The sequence below is a fragment of the Pterocles gutturalis genome, unplaced genomic scaffold (genome assembly GCF_000699245.1).
Source record: "Pterocles gutturalis isolate BGI_N339 unplaced genomic scaffold, ASM69924v1 scaffold16709, whole genome shotgun sequence".
NCBI classification, from domain to species: domain Eukaryota; kingdom Metazoa; phylum Chordata; class Aves; order Pterocliformes; family Pteroclidae; genus Pterocles; species Pterocles gutturalis.
In genome coordinates, this window is record NW_010128554.1 from 9,330 (window position 1) to 29,618 (window position 20,289).

Genomic DNA, 20,289 nt, shown 5'->3' on the forward strand with positions numbered 1-20,289 from the left:
GGAGCAGCCCCTGCTCCGTAGCCGCTCGCACGGCTGCTGGTCGTCACGCTGTCTTTTGGCGAGGACAGTTTTCTGAAACAGCACCCAGCCTGGCTGTTCCTGCCCTGCCTGCTCTCGTTGGTTTAATCTGGAGAGACGGGCGGCCATTGGTGCAGGTGCACCTCAGCTGGCGAGCGTTTGGCCTGGTCTCTGGTGGCCTGTTCCGAGTGCAGCCAGAGCTGGTGCTTTGTCATCCACCTGCTGTGCTAGCCAGCTTTGTCAGCTTGTCTTCTAACAGGTTGCACTCCCTAGACTTTACAACATTCAGGTTTTTTCTCTTTCTGATCCTCGTCATCCTTGCCCTGACCCTTTCCCTGCCGTTGCCCTCCCTTGCCCTGTCCCGCTGCCTGTCTCTCAGCACCCTCTGTGCAAACGGGGGCTTAAAACTGTGCCTAGCTGAAGACTTGAGATCTCATTCTCTACGTCAGACTATTTGTCCTGTTGCCCTCATCAGCCTGGTTTAGCTCAGTTTCTGTGGGGTAAGGGGTGTTAATTGTGTTGGGACTAAGTGACCTGGGGTAGGAATGGGCAGCCATGCTCCCTTTGAACTCTCAAGCTCTTCTGTTTTTACAGCTATTTAAATAACAATTTGAATAACCTGGTACAAGATAGTAAACAATTTCATTTGCATTCAAACATATTTAAACATCCTCTTTGTTCAGTTTATGTTTATAAAGATTTTCTCCTTTACAGACTCACTCACTGCACGTGATAACAGCCCCGCACTCGGTGGTGCTTTCCACCATCTGTGTCGGTGTAACTGAAAATTACAGGTGCTGTAAGCTCTTCTGAAAATGATCGTCATGATAGTTTAAAGCTGCAGTTATCAATGGCTTTAAGGTTGTTCAACACCATTTCACAGCTCTTACTTAAAATTGCTTTAGTCTGACAAAACCCTATCACTTTATCTGACGTGCCGAAAAGCTTTCGCGGTTAACTGTAGCAGCTCCGCAGGCTCTAAACTTGGATTTGGGGAGGTGGAGAAAGGAGGTGAAACAACTATTTGTAAAAGAGACTGATTCTCTTGAATTACTCCATGCTGTGAAATTCTGAAATGCAATTTAAGGTATTGCACTTGTGTTTTATGATGTCCTGTGAAATATGACCCAAATTTAGCCTTGCTGTCAGGTCCTGAGAAATCCTGAGCTCTGTGTGATGGATAGAGACACACTGACACTTGCTGTGACAGTATCCTTGGTGTTTGGTGTGGCCAGTGTCAGTGATGCTGTCAGTCAGCAGCAGCTCCTTCAGCCAGGAGGCTCTCAAGCATTTGCTGCTTTTTTTTTTTTTTTTTTTTTTTTCCTCCACTCCCAGTAATCCTAAATATCAGGGAATAATCTGCCGTGAAATGGGGCAGTGAGAAAGGGAAAGCCATCAAGAGCTGGAACACTGACAAGGGGGAGAGTAGTGCCGTGGATGGACTGGGAGCACGGGGTCACTGGAATCCAGTGTTAAAACCTCAAATTCTTAAATCTCTAGTTGTTTTAGTGCACATTAACAAAACCCACTGGAAAAGTATGTCATCCTTTTCTGGTAGCAAGGAGTGATATACTGCTGGTAGCAGCAAGGCCATTAATTAGTGCATGTGATCGAGTGTGCTCTGGGGAGTGTTCGCGTTTCTGTACTGAATGAGATTTCTGTCTCTAGTATACCTGCTTCATTTCTTGAAAAATTGGAACATATTTATTAATTCAGGGAGCTGCAGGAAGAGAAAGCATCAAATGACCGAGGAAGGTAAATGTTTCCTGACAGGCTGGAGCACGTCTTTGTGTATTATCTGTAATTACATACAGCGATTTCAGAAGAGATGCTCTATACATTACTATATATTACTATATATGATTGCTGCATAGTTATTGCAGGGAGAAGTTATGCTTTTACCTTTCTGGTGGCTATAATCCAGTCTTATCTCCTTTAATTAGCTTAGTTTGAAGAAGAAAGTGTTACACTTAGTGATTCCAGTACCCTGGGTACTCAAGTGCCTTCATTCTTTAAGGAGCTCCACCCAGCTGCTGTTTATAATCTCATCCTTTTACCCACAATTCACTTTTTAAAGGGAAATTCTTTTCACTGCAGAAATCTGGTTTTGACCAGTAGTGGGAGTGGGAAAGGGAAGGAGGAGTGTCAAATAGTAAAAGCTGTTGTATTAAAGTAAGCATGTGGTGTGCCGAAAAGCTTTATTTTAATTTAGATGTGCAATTAGCAGAAAGTTTTTGTTTGGTTGGGGGGCTGGGTTGTGTCTGGGTTTTTTAGTATGTGGGGTAAATGTTTTCTAGTAAATTCAATAAGCAGATAATGAGTCTGGTTGATAGTCTAATTTGTTAACAGTTATTCCTTGTTTATTCTCTCTGTATAATTACAACACTTTTCTGATGTATTCACTTTGTCCAGGGATATGAAAAAATTAGAAAGCCTTAAGAGACCTGGTAGGTAGGTGTGCTTATGATTTTGACCAGTATAGCTGGTGTGTTTTGGGGGAGTATTATAATATTGCTGTGATGTATTTTGCTTAATAATTGCATAATGTTGCTTGTAATGTGTTTGCAAGTGTGATTTAAGCCAGTGTTGTTAAATTTCTCTATTTCATATAAATAATTTTATAGCTTGTTGCTTGGATGTGTCAGCTTAAGGTGGTGAAATCTTTGCCATAAAAGCTCTTAGGTATATGTAGGGCAGTGCAAAAGCATTACACTTATTTGTGATAAATTGGATTTATATTGGAAGTCCTATGTAAACTGAAAACAGAGCTAACTTGTAAACTAATATAGTCATGATTTATTTATTTAAAATCTATGTAAGCTGGTTTTCCTCTTAAACTGACTACAACTCAGATGTATATCTCCTGGGTCAGAGGAGAGCTAGCTTATGGTACAGGGAGTGTTATGGCACAGGGCTTTAGGATGGAGCCTTATGGTGGAGCCAGGAAGGCCTTTTTTTCCCCCCTCCTCTTTTCAGTGAAACAGGACAAGTATGTTAATGTACAGGAAAGCTGGAAGGAGGTATTTTTTGAGAGGGAGGATTTTTTTTTTTTTTTGGACAAGAGTGTTTTTCCACTTCTGTAATTTTGCAGAACTTAAAGAATTGAGGATCTTTTTGAAACCTTAATTCTTTTCTTGGATGCTGAATTGTGTGAAAAGTTGAGAATTGCAGTAAATCTGGAACTGATAGATAGTCAAGGTTATTAGCAAATGTTTTCTTTGTAGTTTGTATGAGGGAGAATCCAGTGGTAGTGATCATCACTTTTTGAAGTTTCATTGTTGAACAGCCTGCAGTAGGATGGATTGATTTTGAAGGACACAGTGATATACCCATGAAAGGTGGAAGGACACAATGTTTATGTTGGTTTATGGATTTTTTTTTTTTTTTAATTATTGGGTGGGGGGTTCACAGTGTTTATGTTGGTTTATGGATTATTTTTTTTTTTTAATTATTGGGTGGGGGGTTAGGCTGTTGTCTGCCATTCTAGGAGCATTAGGATTCTGTGTTCTTCTATTTCACAGCGGTCTTTCCCACTCACTGAAGTTTGTAAATGGGCACAGGTTGTCTTTATCTGAAGTTTTGAAAACTATTTGCAGCAAACATCCAGTGCAAAATTTGACTGAAATGGAAATTTCCTTTTAAAGAATTCTCAGTATGTAGTATCTTTAATTATTTGTCTTTATATCTCAAAACAAGGAAAAGTACGATCCACCTGATCCACGGAGGATGTACACAATTATGTCCTCAGAGGAAGCAGCCAACGGAAAGAAATCACACTGGGCAGAGTTGGAAATAAGTGGTAAGAAACTGAGGAATGGTCCTGAGTTTTGAACTCATTGCAAGTTAAGAGTAGACTATGTAGTATGGCTTGGACAAGAAGTCTGGAGTGGAGTTACCTGCCTTGAAGTGAGCCAGTGTAGCAGCTGCCAGCCTCTGGGTGTGTCAGGGGAAGAGACGGGGTTGGAATAGTGTAGGGAGCTGTAGGAGAGGTAAGTTGAGGCAGGTGGGGAAACCTAACTTGCAGGAAAGTCAGGAAAATTAGGATATGGATGTGAGCTCTTTGTGTTTTAAGAAGATGGAGTGGGTGAGAGCATGGATTTAAGATCTAATTTGTCAAAGAGAAGACGATGAAGTTGGGGATGATACATAGACATAAGCTGTTACTTTAAGTAGTGCAACAACAATGTTGTATTACTCCATGACAGTGTGGTTTCTATCGAAGCGGAAGTTTTCAGTTTAAAAGCAGTTGTAAATCTTTACTCTGCTCTTGAGATTTAAAAGAGAAAAAAAAAAGATGAAAAAGATTCTCCAAGAACCGTGCTAGCTCTGAGATATTGTTTGACTTTTGGATCTTTTCTTAAAAATAAGAGAGTGGTCAGAATTCATAAACACTAATCCCAACTGGTGTGGTACACCAGTCTCTCTTGATTTTGCTACATGAAGTGTGTTTTCAAGGAAATTCAAGCAAATATTTTAAGAATTTAAAAATTACTTGGTGGTGGTGTAAAGTCAGGCTGAAATTTTGCTTAAATATGAAGGTTCTTTAAGAGACTGCAAAAATGGCGATGTGATATTTCTAAAGGACTGCAACAGAGAAATTTATGGAAGGAAGAATACAAATAGAGGTCTTTGAACTGTGAAGAGTCTTTCCATCCAGATCATTGAATCTGTGTCTTGCTTCAAGTGCCACGTGCCTTAACAAGTGAATAACATTCTTTACTTGAATGTTACGGATGCAGAAACCTAGTTAAATGCTGCTTCAAGAATCAGCATTATATGTCAGCATTAGGCTTGGATATCCACTCGGGCATCTGCTGCCTCTGCACAGGAAATGCGTTAAGTGGTGGCTCTTTCCTTTCATGCCTGGTAATCTCACTGTAGACTGATTCCAGCCAACAGAGGTGCAGGTAGTGAAGAGGATGGATCAGTGATGTTGATTGGAAATCCTTTCAGCTGCAAGGGTTTCTTTGATCACAGTCACCTGTTTGCATTGGGGGGCGGGGAAGAGATGTTAATTCAATTTAAAAAATGCAAAGAACTATTGATGTTTATTTAAAACCTTTCAAAAAATTTCTTAGTGAGCATTACAGTAGCATAAATCTTTTAAGAACTGTATGGATTTGCCTTACAAAATGTGACAATGTTTTTGTTTTAATTAATGTTCACATTGTCTTTTCCTTGCAAAATACTTGAAAGCTACAAATGTTTTAACTGCTCTCATTTAAATCACTGAGCTTTTTCACTGCAGGTTTTTTTTATGCTGCTCACCATCTTATAGCTCACTGGAAATGATACCTGCATTAAACCTTTTGTTACCAGGGACTGAGTCCCATATACACATGTATCAGTGTAGCTTTCCCCAGGCACTAAATATGACTTCTTTTATTTTGAAGGAAATCATTTAAGGAAAGGAATTACAATGTGTGCATGTTGGTATAATAGTAACTAGACTGTTCTTAATATTGGTGAGTCATGGTGGGGTTTTTAAAGGCTGTTGCAAGTAACTTTTTTCCTTGGAGAAGCTGGTGTTGGTACTCTTCTTCTAATGCTTTTGGTACAGTGAAATGACTTATGTAAGTGAAAAGGGAACCACTCCTGGGGAAAAAATCCTGGAGAGAAGAAATGTTTTGAGACTTTCTGATGGTATCTCACATTTCTTGCATGCGACAATGTGAAAATCTTGATTCTGTCACACAAATCCATGTTTCCACCCTTCAGTTTATATAAAAATCATACAATTTTAAAAAAATATCTGGCAATAGTTTATGCTGCTTTTAGTTGAATGCCAGATGGAAATCCATGTTCTCAACTAAGCATTTTAGTCACCCTAAATATAGTGCTTCTGTCTATTCTTGGCTGGATTAATGCCAAAGAATAAAGATCTTTGGTTTGAAAGACATTGCACAGAAATAAGGGGCAAACCGAAGAAGCATCTTTCACCCCAAATACAAACTGTAATTGAAAAAAATCTGTTTCTTTCACCTATGTTAATTATTGAATTCATGGTCAGTTAGTAAATATGTTTGGTTTTGTATGGAACTTGAGAAAGACAGATGTTTAAACCTTAAGTATGCTTTGGAAAAAAACAATCTAAGCATCCCTAGCAACACCTTACATTCTCTTATGTATTGCCAATTTTTTTTGAGCTATGGAATCAGCAATTAATGGAATTTTCATTTAATAAAATGATAAAAAGCACCAAAAAACCTAAACAAAACTCACCCTCGACACCCCCCTCCCCAACTCCCAAGTAATTACAAAATGTGTAATTATTGCTAAACCTATGTATTTTAAATGTTTTATTTTTTATCTTCCTTCTGTAGGGAGAGCTTAAGTTCGTCATTGTGGACACTGACCCATTTGACAGCTTTGCATCTCAGTGACAATTCCTTATCCCGTATACCTTCAGACATTGCCAAGCTTCACAATCTGGTATATCTGGACCTGTCCTCTAATAAAATTCGCAGTTTACCAGCAGAGCTCGGAAACATGGTGTCACTCAGGTGTGTACATTTTAACCAGAGTTAAAATTGTTCTCTTGTTATTGTTGTAGCAGCAGTTTAAATTTCAGCATAATTTTTACGTTCTAGTAAATGAAAAGCATAAATAAATTATCCTCTCCTCACTTCTTTTTATCTGTCTTCCTGAATACTTGGTATGGTCTGTGCAGCTGTATCAATGCTGGTTTTTCTGTGATCTCCTGTTCCGATGAACCACACTACCGAATGAGCTTCAGAAGTACTCAGTTTGATAGCGATCACCCATTTTATGTTTTTCCAAGTCAGGTTTCCTCTCTTATGCATCTCTTTCGAGACTCTTTTACAAATCTTTACATGGTGTTTTTCTCTTAAGAAATACTGATTCACAAAAAAGGTTTAGGCTCCTGCTAAGGTAGGAAAAAGGTCAGATTAAATATCCGTAATGCTAACTACAATTTTTTCCTCTTTATTAATCTTCAGTAATTATTCTTAACAATAGTTCTTATTCTGTTTATTTTATAACAACTGCAACTTGTCTAACATTGTCTCCTTCCCACATTTGCTATCATGTAACTTTATTCCTGTGCAAACTGGGGAGGAGAAAGAGTGTTCTAAATGTACCTTTTGTTTTTTCTCAATTTTTACAGTGCCAAGATGTGCAAAGTTTGCATGGAATGATACCTCTTTTTGGAAATGGAACATGCATAGTGATGACTATTTAGATTAGAAGTCTGTGGCATTTAGTTTTGTAAAAACACTGTTATGTAAATCTATAAATGATTTATAGAAGAGTAAATATTTATAGGCAACGTTCTTTAGCGCTTGACCCAAAGGAAGAACCTTATCTTAGGTTTATCAGACAATTACTGGTAATTGCTTTCATTGCTTTTAATTTTGAAGACATTCATGGACAGCTTTCTCAAATCCAGAAAGTGCTGAGTCCAAAAGTAACAAGAATGTTATTAGAAGTAAAAAAGAAGACAATAGAGAACTGGGCTGCCAGCACAGCTCTGATGAAACTGGAAGCAAAGCAAGTTTGCACACAGAAATATCAGTCATTGCATTTTCTTCTACTTTAGAAAAGTCCACTCTGTTGGGGAGGATTAAACTAGCTGATTAAATTGGTACTAAAGGCTCAAATTCCAAAGCGGTTAAAGACTCAACCTTGGAGGCTGAGCAAAGGGACCTTGCTTTTTAGAGCTTAATTGGCATCTGTTTTTTAGTGTTTTGTATAGTTTTGTGAAGTAGTAGGTTCTAAAGAAAGCTTTGCATTACTATTTAAATTAAAAGCAGTTATTAATAACAGGTTTCTTCCCTCCTTTATCCACTGCTCAGGTATTGTGAGCTAGCAGTCCTAACTTTACTGGAATATTCTCAAATTCATCTTCGTACTTCATCAGCATCCTTTTCATTTGTTTTTTTCCTTTTAAAGTGTTTCTGTAAATGTGATACTCATGACATGGAGTTATCTTAGCACTCTGTAGTCATCAGTGGTGTCAAAAGATATATTACGGCTTCTTCCTAACACTTTTCCCAATTTGTTTTGGGTGATTCTATGAAGCTTCAGCTCTTGCAAGTCCTAAGTCTCTTCTAAGTAGAGCAGACTACATCTTGTGACTGTGAAATATGTGGCTATGGTCTAGGATCACACTAGTTTTCTATTTGTTACCTAAACATAGCACTTGAATCCAGATCTCTAGCTGTGAAAAGCTAGTGCGTTAATCCACTGCACACTCTGTCCTCAGTAATTGCAGCTGATCCACGAATGAAGAAAAAGCCCTAAGTGCATCTTGCATGATGGCACTCTGCAGGTCTCAGCTGTGCTGGAGTTTTATGTTTCAGGCTGGCTCTTGCTGCAGACACTTCCCATAGCTTCTGGGAAGCTGTTAGACCAATGGTAATTCAACGATAGGCACTGCTGATATCCTGAGCCATGGAAATAACTTGTGCTCTCACACTTGAGAATTGATAACAGGTCTGCCAGCTCCTGCATCTGGAGCTCTGGGTTTGGTCTCTACGGCAAAGATTGCCTGAGGCTCCTTCAATCGCCCTTTTTACTGCAGGGGCTTGAAGAAAGAGGTGTTGGAGAGAGCAGTAAGGTTTCTGATCTTTGTGGAAAGAGGAGGAAAAATAAACACTGTAAGATGTTATATTGGAAAGCTCAGCTGTAAAACATTCTCTTGAAATGCGTGAAAGACCTAGTGGGATTTGCTGTGATCCCCTCTGCTGTGTAGAAGGGTGGGTTCCATGGAGGCAAGGATTGTTAGAGAAAATAATTCTTTCATCCAAGAGAGAAAGTGTAATGATACCTACTACTGTGGCATTCTTCCAGCTCGGTGCTTTTCCTCTAGAAGAATTTAGTATATTTTTTCATAATTAGTGCGTAACTTTTTTTAGACTTCAGCGGTGCTTTGAAAAACTCTTCAGAGGATAAAGTAACTTGCTAAAGAACAAACTAGTAGTTTTATAGTCTTGTATAGAATATCATCCCTAAAACTCATAGCCATTTACATCTCAAATGTCTATGGAAGTGCTGAGAACTAGGGGAGATGTTGATTTTCTTTTAAACCCCTCCATCCTCTTTTCTACGTGCCATGTGCCTCATTCATACTTAGAAACCCTGGTATGACACAGTGGGCTTCTGAGTTTTTCTCTAAAATATGTGCTTTTGTCTGTGGGATTTTATATTGAAAAAGACAACACAAAAAAAGCCTCAGTTGGCTGCATGTGCTATAGTCTGGCAATCAGCTGAGCAATGATGTGGCATTTCTAGATAACCCAGTGAAGTAAAAAGAAAGTCCCCCTCCTGTATTTTTTTCCACTGTTCCACACCCCAGTGTGTCTGTAAAACAAGCCACTTTACCAAGGTTTCTAAATATGCAGTGAAACAGAGAGAATTTCTCAGGAAGCCCTTGTTAGGGAAGGACCAAGCAGAGTTTACTTTTGAAATGCAAGGCTAGAAGAAGACTTGTGTCTCTTCATTTCAAATGCTGTCCTGTAGAAATCTAAAAGAGCTAAAGTAACTCTTGGAATCCAGATTTCCTTTTTTTTTTTTTTCTTTTTTCCCCCCTTTTTTGTTGCCCCAAAATACTTTTTAGTCTCTAAGCACCACCAAGCTGTAAATTCTTTCAAGTAGCAACTTTATATTGAATATGGCGAAGAAAGTCTTCACTGCTTAGTTGGAAATGTGTTTAACAAAGTGAAAAGCTCCTGACAAGTCCATTTTCTCTGCCCAGTTAGTTGGGATATCAGAATTCAAGACATGAATTCTGTTCCTGTCTGCATATTGGTTTTGGAAGTTAAAAAGCACATATTTTGTCTTAACACTGGATTTATGGAAAAAAAAAACCAAACCAAAAACACAAGTAAATGACCATTATGTGGTAATGTCATAACTCTACTGCTATGATCTGGGATTTTTTGCTTATTTGTTTTCTGGGATATAATTTCCCTTTATTTGGCCTCTAGTCATTGCTGAACTGTTTCATGGTCTGTTTTGTCAGAGCTGTTACTGCTTCATCACTTGTAGTTATTTAAGTATTTAATTATTGCGAATGTTTACAAAATTTTGGACTTTTTAAGATGAACTCGCCAAACAGGTACTTTCTTCTGTACTTCAGCATAATACTTATTTTGTCTCTGTGTGTGTGTTTGCGTACAGTGGGATTTCCCTAACGGTTGCTGTTTAGTCTTTGAGTTTTTCAATATTGTGGTTTGCTAGTATATTGTTTCTCTTTTAGTTAAACTTCTTGGACTGTACTGCTGAAGACAAACATTGGTCTGTTTTCAGCCCTATGTGATTCTTGCTCTCTCTACAGGGAACTACATTTAAATAACAACCTGTTACGAGTTTTACCTTTTGAGCTGGGAAAACTGTTCCAGTTACAGACTTTGGGTCTGAAAGGTACCACTACTTTTTCTTGGTATCCATGCTTTGTAATGATACAATTTATGAGATGTAATGGGTGTAGAATGTTGTTACTGAATAGCAATCCCAGATGTAGCTACTTACTCCACAATAATAAATACTGTTATTTAGGGGTTATTTAAGAAAAGAATGAGTTTGGCAAAGCACTCCAGATATGAGGAAGTTTGCTTCTCTTTCTGCAGCGTGAGAAGCAGCTTTCTGTTGTTTGCACAGGGGTTGGATAGAGTGCTGCTTTAAATAAATAAAAAAAAAGTCTGCAGTGAACTGTAGGTATTCAACCAAAAAGGGAATATGCTTTGTACTGCTGTAGGGTACGGTGCAGTTTATGCAGGCAGCAGTTTAAAACTTTTTCCAATCTTTTTTTTCCTTTGTATGGATTCTAGCTATAAAATTGCTGATTTTGGGGGAACTTGTATCACAAAATCAGGAGCACTGGGTGATGCAATGCTCTCAACACTGTTAAGTGTCAAAAGTCTGTTTTTCTCCTCCTTAAAACTGGATAATTGCAATGTGCATTGTCTGGGAAAACTTCTACTATCTGCTTATGCATTTGGCAGGCAGTAGACTCTACTCAGATCTGACTGGCAAATAAACTGATGGTGGATGTTTCACTTGCATCGAGCAAAACAAGCAGAGGTGGCTCCTGTGTTTGGCCTCATCAGCTCTGCCTGCATGTTGTGTCACACCAGTTCTTCCCTACTGTCAGATCCAGCGACCACCCTTGGGATGGTCAATCGGGAGACAGACGCAGGAGGGAATGTGGTTAACTTCACTAGAGCTGTTCACACATCTAGTGCTTTGTGGGACTGAAGACCTGATCTTTGAAACCTCCAAGTAGTTCATAGTAGATGCAGTATCTTTTCTCAGAGATGCCAGCTTTAAACACTGATGCAGAAGTTCGTAATGGTTCTATATATTTTATTCAGTATTTCTGTAAATGTGTTTGCAGGAAATCCACTTACACAGGATATTCTGAACCTTTATCAGGAACCAGATGGGACACGAAGGCTACTGAACTATTTGCTTGATAATTTGGCAGGTACTGCAAAAAGAAGTAAGTGATCATTCTTAAAACATTTATTTCTGCTTTGTGAAATAAATGTGATTATCACTTGTATCTCTCCTTTAAAATGTTCCCACAGTTTCAACAGAACAACCACCTCCAAGATCTTGGATTATGTTGCAAGAACCAGACCGTACGAGACCAACAGGTACTGTAACACTTTTTTTCCTCTTGTAAAAGCTGTGGATTTTTACTATCTGTTGAAAAAAAATTGATGCTTAAATTAACCAGTCATCTTTGCAGTGCTGACCAGCCAGCTGAAGTAGTTGTATCTCAAGTGGAACACCTGTTTCAGATTTACTCATCTTTTACTATAAAGTAATTTCTTTTTAATTAATGTCCTCCTCACAGGAATTGAAACTGTTGTCCAAAATTAGTTAAAGAGTGGAATTATAACAGGCTCAAATGAACATTTGTTGAACCAAAAAAAATTGAAGAACATGAGCATAATTCCCAAAAAATGTAGATTTTTTTTTTTTTTTTTTAAATAACCAGTGTATCATCTTTGACTCAGCACTTTTTTTGCTCTTGGGATTCAGGTCATGTTTATTTGTTTACTGATTTTTTTTTTTCTTTATGCATGAATTGTCAAAAATACAGCCTTTTCTATGTACCCACACGCCAAAAAATCTTAGTGCATTTCTCAATTTCTGCAGCGTCCTCTCTCTCAGGCCTGGTGTTCATTCCTTTCCCCTATTGATTTTATTAAGGCGATTGCTTCAGAGATCATGATGGTAATAATGAAGCTTGTCTTTTGCTGTCACCTATTTGTTTTCAAAATGCTGGGCTTTGACCCCCCCAATCAGCCTGGGATTCTTGCCTCGATTTGCTAAATCATCAAATAACTCTCTTGTTTCTTTTTCCTGCGTTGTACACCACGTTTGAGAGGGGCTCCCAGTAAGCTTCCAAGTATCTCGTTGTCATATTGCAAATTCCTCAGTGCTCTTTAAAAACAAAAAACCCCAACAAAAAAACAAAACCCCATGCTGCTGGATTACCTGTCAAGTTGCCCCAAACTGTCTCATGATCACTCTTGGTTGAAACGAATACAGAGAGTAGCTGTTTCTTGTCTTTGCACCTGAATTGTAAGCTTTTTAGGTGGAAACATTTGGGGTTTTGTTTTGCTCATACTTTGTCATGGTGTGAAGGGATCCTTACCCTGCCTATGGATCTGTTTGTGGTGGTAATAGTTAAGGTAAATTTTAAATAATCTATTTGAAGTGTTTGCACACCTTTGTGTAGTTAGCAAGTGTGTGTTCAAATACACTTATCTTGTTTTAGGCTTTTCACAGTAGAGCACCACTTAGCACGCAGATGTACTTTATGCTATTTACTGCATTAACCATATAAAGAGGAGGTTTGGGTTTTGTTTTCTAATTAAATACTAGAAGACAGCTGCCGTAAGTCCACACTCATAATTTATCTTCTTGGAACTAAAAGGGTTTTTTTAGTATAGATCCACAAGCTGTGTTTTAACTGAAGCAAATGAAGCATGAATTGATAAATTTTCAGAAGACAAAAGTGAAGAACATAATTGTGTATATATATTTTTTAAATATGTCAGTGTGTAAGTAAAATTATTTTTCTACAGCCTTGTTTTCCGTCATGTGTTACAATGTACTCTGTGATAAATATGCTACTCGGCAGCTGTATGGCTATTGTCCATCTTGGGCATTAAACTGGGAATACAGAAAAAAAGCCATTATGCAGGAAATCCTGAGCTGCAATGCTGACATCATAAGTCTTCAGGTAAAAAATATACTATTCTTTCTTTTCCTTTTCTATTCCCATGTGCTGGTTTTGCTATATTAAATGTATTTACAGCAAACGGTCTGTTTTCAAAACCTCCTGAAAACAAATGAAAAAAAGAAGTGTTGTTTAGAACATTATTTGTTGCTTGACATCAAAAGAATGCTTTTCAGCCCACACAGTTGGAATGTGAAGCAGCAGCTGCTGATCAAAGAAGTGTACGTGGGGGTGTCTTTGTGCCTGCCTGCGTATGTGGGGCTATAATTGACATGTTTTCAAATAAAAGGCTTGAGATAATCATAACTCTGGGGATTACAGAAATTCATTTATATTTTCTTGAAATAGGGATATTGGCCTCAAATTTGCATTCTCTGATGCACTTAATTCATACTGTTTTTCCCCCTTATATCTCATTTGAAAGTGATTTACACTTCTAAGACTCTAAATAATATCAAGTCTTCTGTATTTTTCTAATAGTACGTTCGTGCTGTGCTGTCTTATAACTTTATAGGAGGTTGAAACGGAACAGTACTACAGTTTTTTCCTGGTAGAATTGAAAGAACGTGGCTACAATGGATTCTTCAGTCCAAAATCTAGAGCTAGGACAATGTCAGAACAGGAAAGAAAGCATGTTGATGGTTGTGCAATATTTTTCAAAACAGAAAAGTAAGTGATGTGTTTGGCAAAGCCTTCTCTTGTGTCTTGCTCTCTTTCACCTAATTTCTCAGGTCAGTCTATAGCTCAAACAATTTGGCATTATTCACCCTTTTTGTAGCTGCAGGGTTTCTTATAGAGCATTCCTACTACTGGAAAGAGAACAAGAGAAATCATTCTCTGCATAACTAGCAACAGAAAATTTTACCCTGAAGTTCTGTGTAAGTTGAAATTTCATTCTGTTAGAGCAACGCAGGTTAGGAGTTCACTAAATTATACAGAAATTTGCATTCTCTGATGATCTACTAAAGTATACTTCAATTGTTGAGTGTGTGTCCCCCAACTATTAGGGCTATTACTATTAGTAAATGTAGGTGCCAGGTTTGATACCATTTGGCTCAGAAAAATTATTTAGTCCCTCTCTATTAAACCTGCATCTTTGAACTAGAAACTGGTGCAGAATTACGAACAAGCAATTCTTTCCTATACTTTCTCAATCTCTCTCTATCTCTCTCTGGGAATAAAATACCTTTAATTGAAACTAAGGTAGTGTAAAATATCTAATAATTGCTAGGAAAACTCTATCCTTTGATTTCAGTTTAGGATTTTATGAAACTACGTGATTGGCTGAGATTTTCACATCATAAATGTGTTTGAGCTTTAATTAAAAGCAGAACTATCTATAACATTTCCTTTTGTATCTGGCTGCTGGGAAAATATATATGATGTTTCTCTTCCAGATTTACTTTGGTTCAAAAACATACTGTTGAGTTCAATCAACTAGCTATGGCAAACTCGGAAGGTTCGGAAGCTATGCTGAACAGAGTTATGACAAAAGATAACATTGGGGTTGCAGTATTGTTAGAACTGCGAAAGGAGTTGATAGAAATGTCATGTAAGTCCTATTTAGTTTAATTTTTTAATAGATTGTATTTTGTAAATGAAAAAAAAAAAGACTTAATAAACCAGAGAAACTAGGTTCTACAAATTAATATAACTTTGAATATTGTATGATCAGACGAATTTATTTCCAAAGAGGATTTGGGGAAGGGTTGTGTTGCTTAAGTGATGAAGATATTTTTCCCACTTACACCTTTTTTCTTAAAAAGTACTAAGACTCGACTTTGTGTGATTTTTGCTTGGAGTTATGTACAGGTATCAGAGAGTCAGTTGATGCTAGTCAGTGTTTCTGGGTCACGTACCTGCGTCATTTTAGCTTGTGATTTTCTTCACTGTCATGCTTATACAACCTGCTTGTTCTGCCCTGTCATTCTTAATTTAGGAAATGTAAATTGGCTTTATAAGATGGCAGTGGGTACCTACTCAGCCTGTGTTATGTTTATCCAAATAAGATTTTATTAATTCAGATTCTAACAAAGGAGCCTTTTAAGAAGCACTTCTAGCAAGAGAGGTACCTTATTATGTGGATAATTTAAAATTCAGAGCTCATTGCCTAATAGGATATGAGCGGTGCCTGTTTACTATCACAACCTAAGGAAAACCGTTGTAATTTTTTAGAATTACACTATTTGTCTCTAATTAGGAGTATTTGGTATTTATGTTAATTCACAGTATTCTTAGATACGTAAGCGTTACCTGTAACAGGATAGTCTTGTCTCTTAATGGTCTTGAATGTGAAACACAATTATCCCTCGTATTTTTATCAACTAAAACGATTAGTGGATGTAAGAGGAGTTGTATGACCCTCTTCAATTAAATGATATTAACCTTCTTCAGATCATACTAGTGTTTTGTTTTAATTTTTCTTCCCCTCAAACGTCTTGTTTAAAATTCAATAGTAGTGTTTTCTGTTGCTGGTCGTGTAAGGTAAATAATTGATTTTAAATTTTAGCTGGAAAGCCACATCTTGGAATGGAAAAGCAGCTAGTTCTTGTAGCTAATGCACATATGCATTGGGACCCAGAATATTCTGATGTGAAGCTGGTTCAGACTATGATGTTCCTGTCCGAGGTAAAGAACATTATTGATAAAGCTTCTCGTAGTCTCAAACCTGGTGTTTCGGGAGAACTTGGAACCATTCCACTTGTACTGTGTGCAGATCTCAATTCTCTACCAGACTCTGGTAAGAGTTCTATTTTGTTGTTTTTGTTGTTTGTTTGGGGTTTTTTTGTTTGTTTGTTTGTTTTGGTTTTTTTTCCAGACTGTTTCAAGTGTGTAACAATTTAAATTTTAAGGTCTCACTTTTTTAAAGGAGTGTTCAACTTAAGGAATGTGGTGTTTTGATGCCATGATCTCTAAAGGTGCTAAGAATATGGAAGGAAGAGAGGAAAGTTAGAACTGGTTTTCTTGTGAGTGACCTTATTGCCTATGTAGTAGTATAGCTGTGTCTGGTCTTTCAGAAACATTTTAATTGTTATCTTACAATACAGGAATGGAAAGGAAGAAAACATGTTCCAGATATAAGCTCCCTAGCACCTCTAGAATTTTACTTCTACTTTTCTCATCTTCTTCCCCAGTCTATTCCTGATTAACCTTCTCTTTTTTTCAAATCAAAGCATGTCTCTCCGTTCTAGGTGACATTTGCTCTTGACATACATAGTCTTGCAATATTTTATAAGAGCAACTGCTGTTATATATATGTTAAGGTTTTGCTTATATAAAGCATAAAGGTGCATGTATGACTCAAAGTACCTACACACTCTTATTTGCTGAATGCTTGTTAATAACTTCTTGTGTGTGTGTGTCTCTCCTAATAGGTGTTGTTGAGTACTTGAGCACTGGTGGAGTGGAAACAAACCACAAAGATTTTAAGGAACTGAGATACAATGAAAGTCTTACTAACTTCAGCTGTAATGGGAAAAATGGAACAACAAATGGAAGAATTACGCATGGTTTCAAGTTGAAGAGTGCCTATGAGAATGGTCTAATGCCTTATACAAATTACACATTTGACTTCAAGGTAAGGACTTGGCTCTTATTTTGGAAAAGTTTTCCACTTTGAGGTTTTACTAACATGATTTACAGTATAAGATTGCTTACCAAAGAAGTTTATCTGATTGGGTAGCTAACTGTAAATTCACCAAGTTTATATTTAAAACATAGCAAACCAGATTACCCAACACTTCAGTCTCCTAGAAACCAGATTTTCCTTTTTCTTGTTAGTAACTTGTAACAGATTTGCAGGAGCTGGCATGCTGTTAACCTTCCCTGTAAATAGGAAGATTTTGTGTCTTAATACAGTGCAACAGGGGCACTCCATGTTGCTACCAGAAAACTCTCAGTGCTCCATTGCCCAGGGGAAGCAAAGGTGGTTCTTTTCCTCTTCAAAATCAGAGAAACACAATTTGAAGCTTTTAAGGAGGTTGGAAATGACAACCTGCAAAAGCAAAGCAGAAGTGATACAAGGTGGACTTTCTGTTTTCCTAATCCACATTGAGCAACCCATGGGTTATAAGAAGTAGAAGTCTCCAAAGTTGATGTGCTAGAGAGAAGGAATGGTAGAATTTTGCTTACTCCTAATACTGAGCTCACCTTTCGTTTGGAGCAATATATCAAAAATATATACTAATAATTGATTTTACTTCTTTTCTTGTTTTAGGGTATTATTGACTACATCTTCTACTCTAAACCTCAGCTAAACATACTTGGCATTCTTGGACCTTTGGATCATCATTGGTTAATAGAGAACAATATAAGTGGTTGTCCACATCCACTCATCCCTTCTGACCACTTCTCACTTTTTGCACAACTGGAGCTTTTGCTGCCTTTCCTGCCTCCTGTAAATGGAATCCATCTCCCTGGCAGGAGGTAGTCAAGTACATTTTAGAGGGTAACCTCAATCTAACTTGTACAATTGTAAAATCTGAATATAGAGGAGTGAGGTATGGCCAACAGGGATTTTTTTTTTTTCTTAATAATCTTAATCTTAAATCTAATTATTTGCTAAAGACATAGTAAAAGCCAGGTGCTATCAACAGACACAATTCTGAGCCCAATATACTTTGTATACTGTTCAACAGCGATTGGTGCATTTGCACCTTTCTTTAATACGTTACAATTAACCTTCTTGTTTCTTTTCTCCAACGTGACATTTTCATGCCTTGACATAGGGAATTGTTATACAGTATATTCTCTTTGCACAGTTATCTGTAGCACTACTTTTTTGAGGCCAGTAGGAACATCCACAGAACATTCTTCCGTACTTCACTCTCTCCTTTTTCAGACTTGTTTGTAAAATATAGAATTTGAATTTAGCCTTTATTGATTGTATATGAACAACAGAAAACCTGATTTATGAGATTTTGTACTTTAAAAAAAGAAAAATCAGATTTGGAAAATGATTGTATTGTAAACTAAGGCTAAATTTTTATCTGTTTTCATGTGTTATAAAGGCCAGCTTGTAAAAGAGGTTGTCACAGGTTTTCTCTGCTAATGATTTGCACTGTTAGGGTTTTGTTAGCCCTTTTGTACTACTTTTTATGTTCAATTGAGAACGTTGCTTTTAAAATCCAAACCTATAAAATCTTAATATCTTACAGAGATAACTAAATACATTCTGTCTATTTCTGATTTTTTTTTAAAAAAAAGAGAAAAGCATAGAGTTCTCGCAGAACAGATAAGCTAAGCAGTGAATATAAGTAGACCTGTACGGATTGGAAGTTATTGCTGATGTGTATACACTCAGATATTTTTCTCATCTCTAACTTTTGAAGTAAAATTTAAGGATACTTGTGTACAGCTTCTTCATTTCTGTTTTAAATACTTGTCCTATCTCCACTGTGCCTGCTTAAATTTGTTCTCAACTAGCACTGCCTGTGCATGCAGAGAGATCCTGTGCATCCTCTTTTATTTTTTTAAATAATGTTAACACTTGTGAAAATTTTATGAAGATACTTTTGTATAAGCTGTGGCATCTTTTTTTCCTTTGTGAAGCATTGAATATCACACTTTTGGAACATGTTCAGGTTATGGGTACACAGTTTCTAGCTTCTAATACCCATGCACTGCTTCTTTCAGTGTCATTGCACAGTGCCGGTTTTCCCACTTAGAATTACTATCATGTGAATTCTCTCATTTAAGTGTGTTCCTCAGTTTCAGAAAGTATAATTCCTTGAAGAATAAAACCCTGACCCTACATTTTCTATTGATGAAGCAGTGTAAAATAAATGCGTTTTTCAATACAGGTCCCAAAGACAATTCTTCAGATCATTTTTTTTTTTTTTTTTAAAGTGACCAAGTCTTATTTTAAAGTGTCAAGCAAGACTAAAGTTATAGTGTACCCTCAGTGCCATTTGTGTCATGAAGCCAAGTATATAACAGCTTACAAATTTAACTTGTCTATTTGTATCCTAAAAGGGAGAATTTATCTTCTCCTTAAAGTAATACAACTTGAATAATCAATGTAAAATAATTTTAAAAATGCAGATAGAGAGCTTGGTCTTAAACAGCTTTTGTTTCAGCTGCGGGCAGGGAAGCAAAAGGACACTGAGCATTAAGAGAAAACTTTCTAAATATTGTGAATTTTTATATATAAGAGAATGGATTGGTAATAATGATTCAAAATTTTATGGAAAAGTAGTCAGCACATAAGTGTGCTCAAACCGTTCTGTTTTAAGCTGAAAGTGAAAATTGCAAACAGTTCGGATATGTAAAATGTACGTTTTAAAATTTCAATAGGAGAAATTTTGATCTTGAATCCTTGTCTGGGACCTGATCTCTTGGGGTTATTTTGTTCTGGTTTTAGTTGTGAAAACACCAAACATGTCCAGTTTATAATCAGTACATTGAAATGCTGGTAGTATTGCTGTAGTAGACTTAATGCGTAGTGTTATTTTTTTTCTGTTTGTTTTTTTGGGTTTTTTTGTAAAGTGTGAATAAAAGGTGTGTTACTCATGTTTCCTTAATGATGTCTTGGTAATGTACATCATGACAATTTCCAGTGATGATGAGCCAATTTAGCTTGTCAAAAACTGAGCAAACTATTTTTCTTTTCTGATTATCTGGATTGTGTAACGAGTCCAGAAAGCTTTACAGAAGGGGAAGGGAAGCACTTACTCATTTTGTATTTCTTAGAGGGGGGATAATTTACTTTAATAGATGCTGGAGCTTGAGTGCACTTGTTAGATTCTAAAGGTTTGAGCTTTATCCAATGTGTTCTCCTGTATTGCTTAGTCTTAAAAATATTTGAATTTATGACAGCATGTTAAAATATGGCCCCTTGTGCTTTCGGAGACACAACTATTCCTGCTTAGTCACCTTACAGTCTGAGGGTCCATTGAAATAACCGTTTCCTCCAGCTTTTATACTAGTCCGTCAGGTCCCAATCGAAAACCCACTGAATACATTGAAGACACTCCTTTGACTTCACTGGGTTTTGACTGGACTGCAGCTATGACTTGGGTGCTGAAGGAAGGAGAAATATTTTGAATATAGGGAAA

General features: G+C 37.1%; 1 protein-coding gene across 1 annotated transcript; it reads left to right on the plus strand.

Annotated features, from left to right (window-relative positions):
- The first annotated feature begins 3,717 nt into the window (after positions 1-3,717).
- Positions 3,718-19,747, plus strand: CNOT6 (CCR4-NOT transcription complex, subunit 6). Its single transcript, XM_010079674.1, is given in 11 exon segments — positions 3,718-3,867; positions 6,346-6,521; positions 10,316-10,401; positions 11,375-11,479; positions 11,568-11,636; positions 13,080-13,237; positions 13,749-13,903; positions 14,632-14,786; positions 15,744-15,974; positions 16,609-16,811; positions 17,451-19,747. Coding segments are annotated over 11 exon segments (1,674 nt in total). The 5' UTR covers positions 3,718-3,744; the 3' UTR covers positions 17,664-19,747.
- The last annotated feature ends 542 nt before the right edge of the window (positions 19,748-20,289 follow it).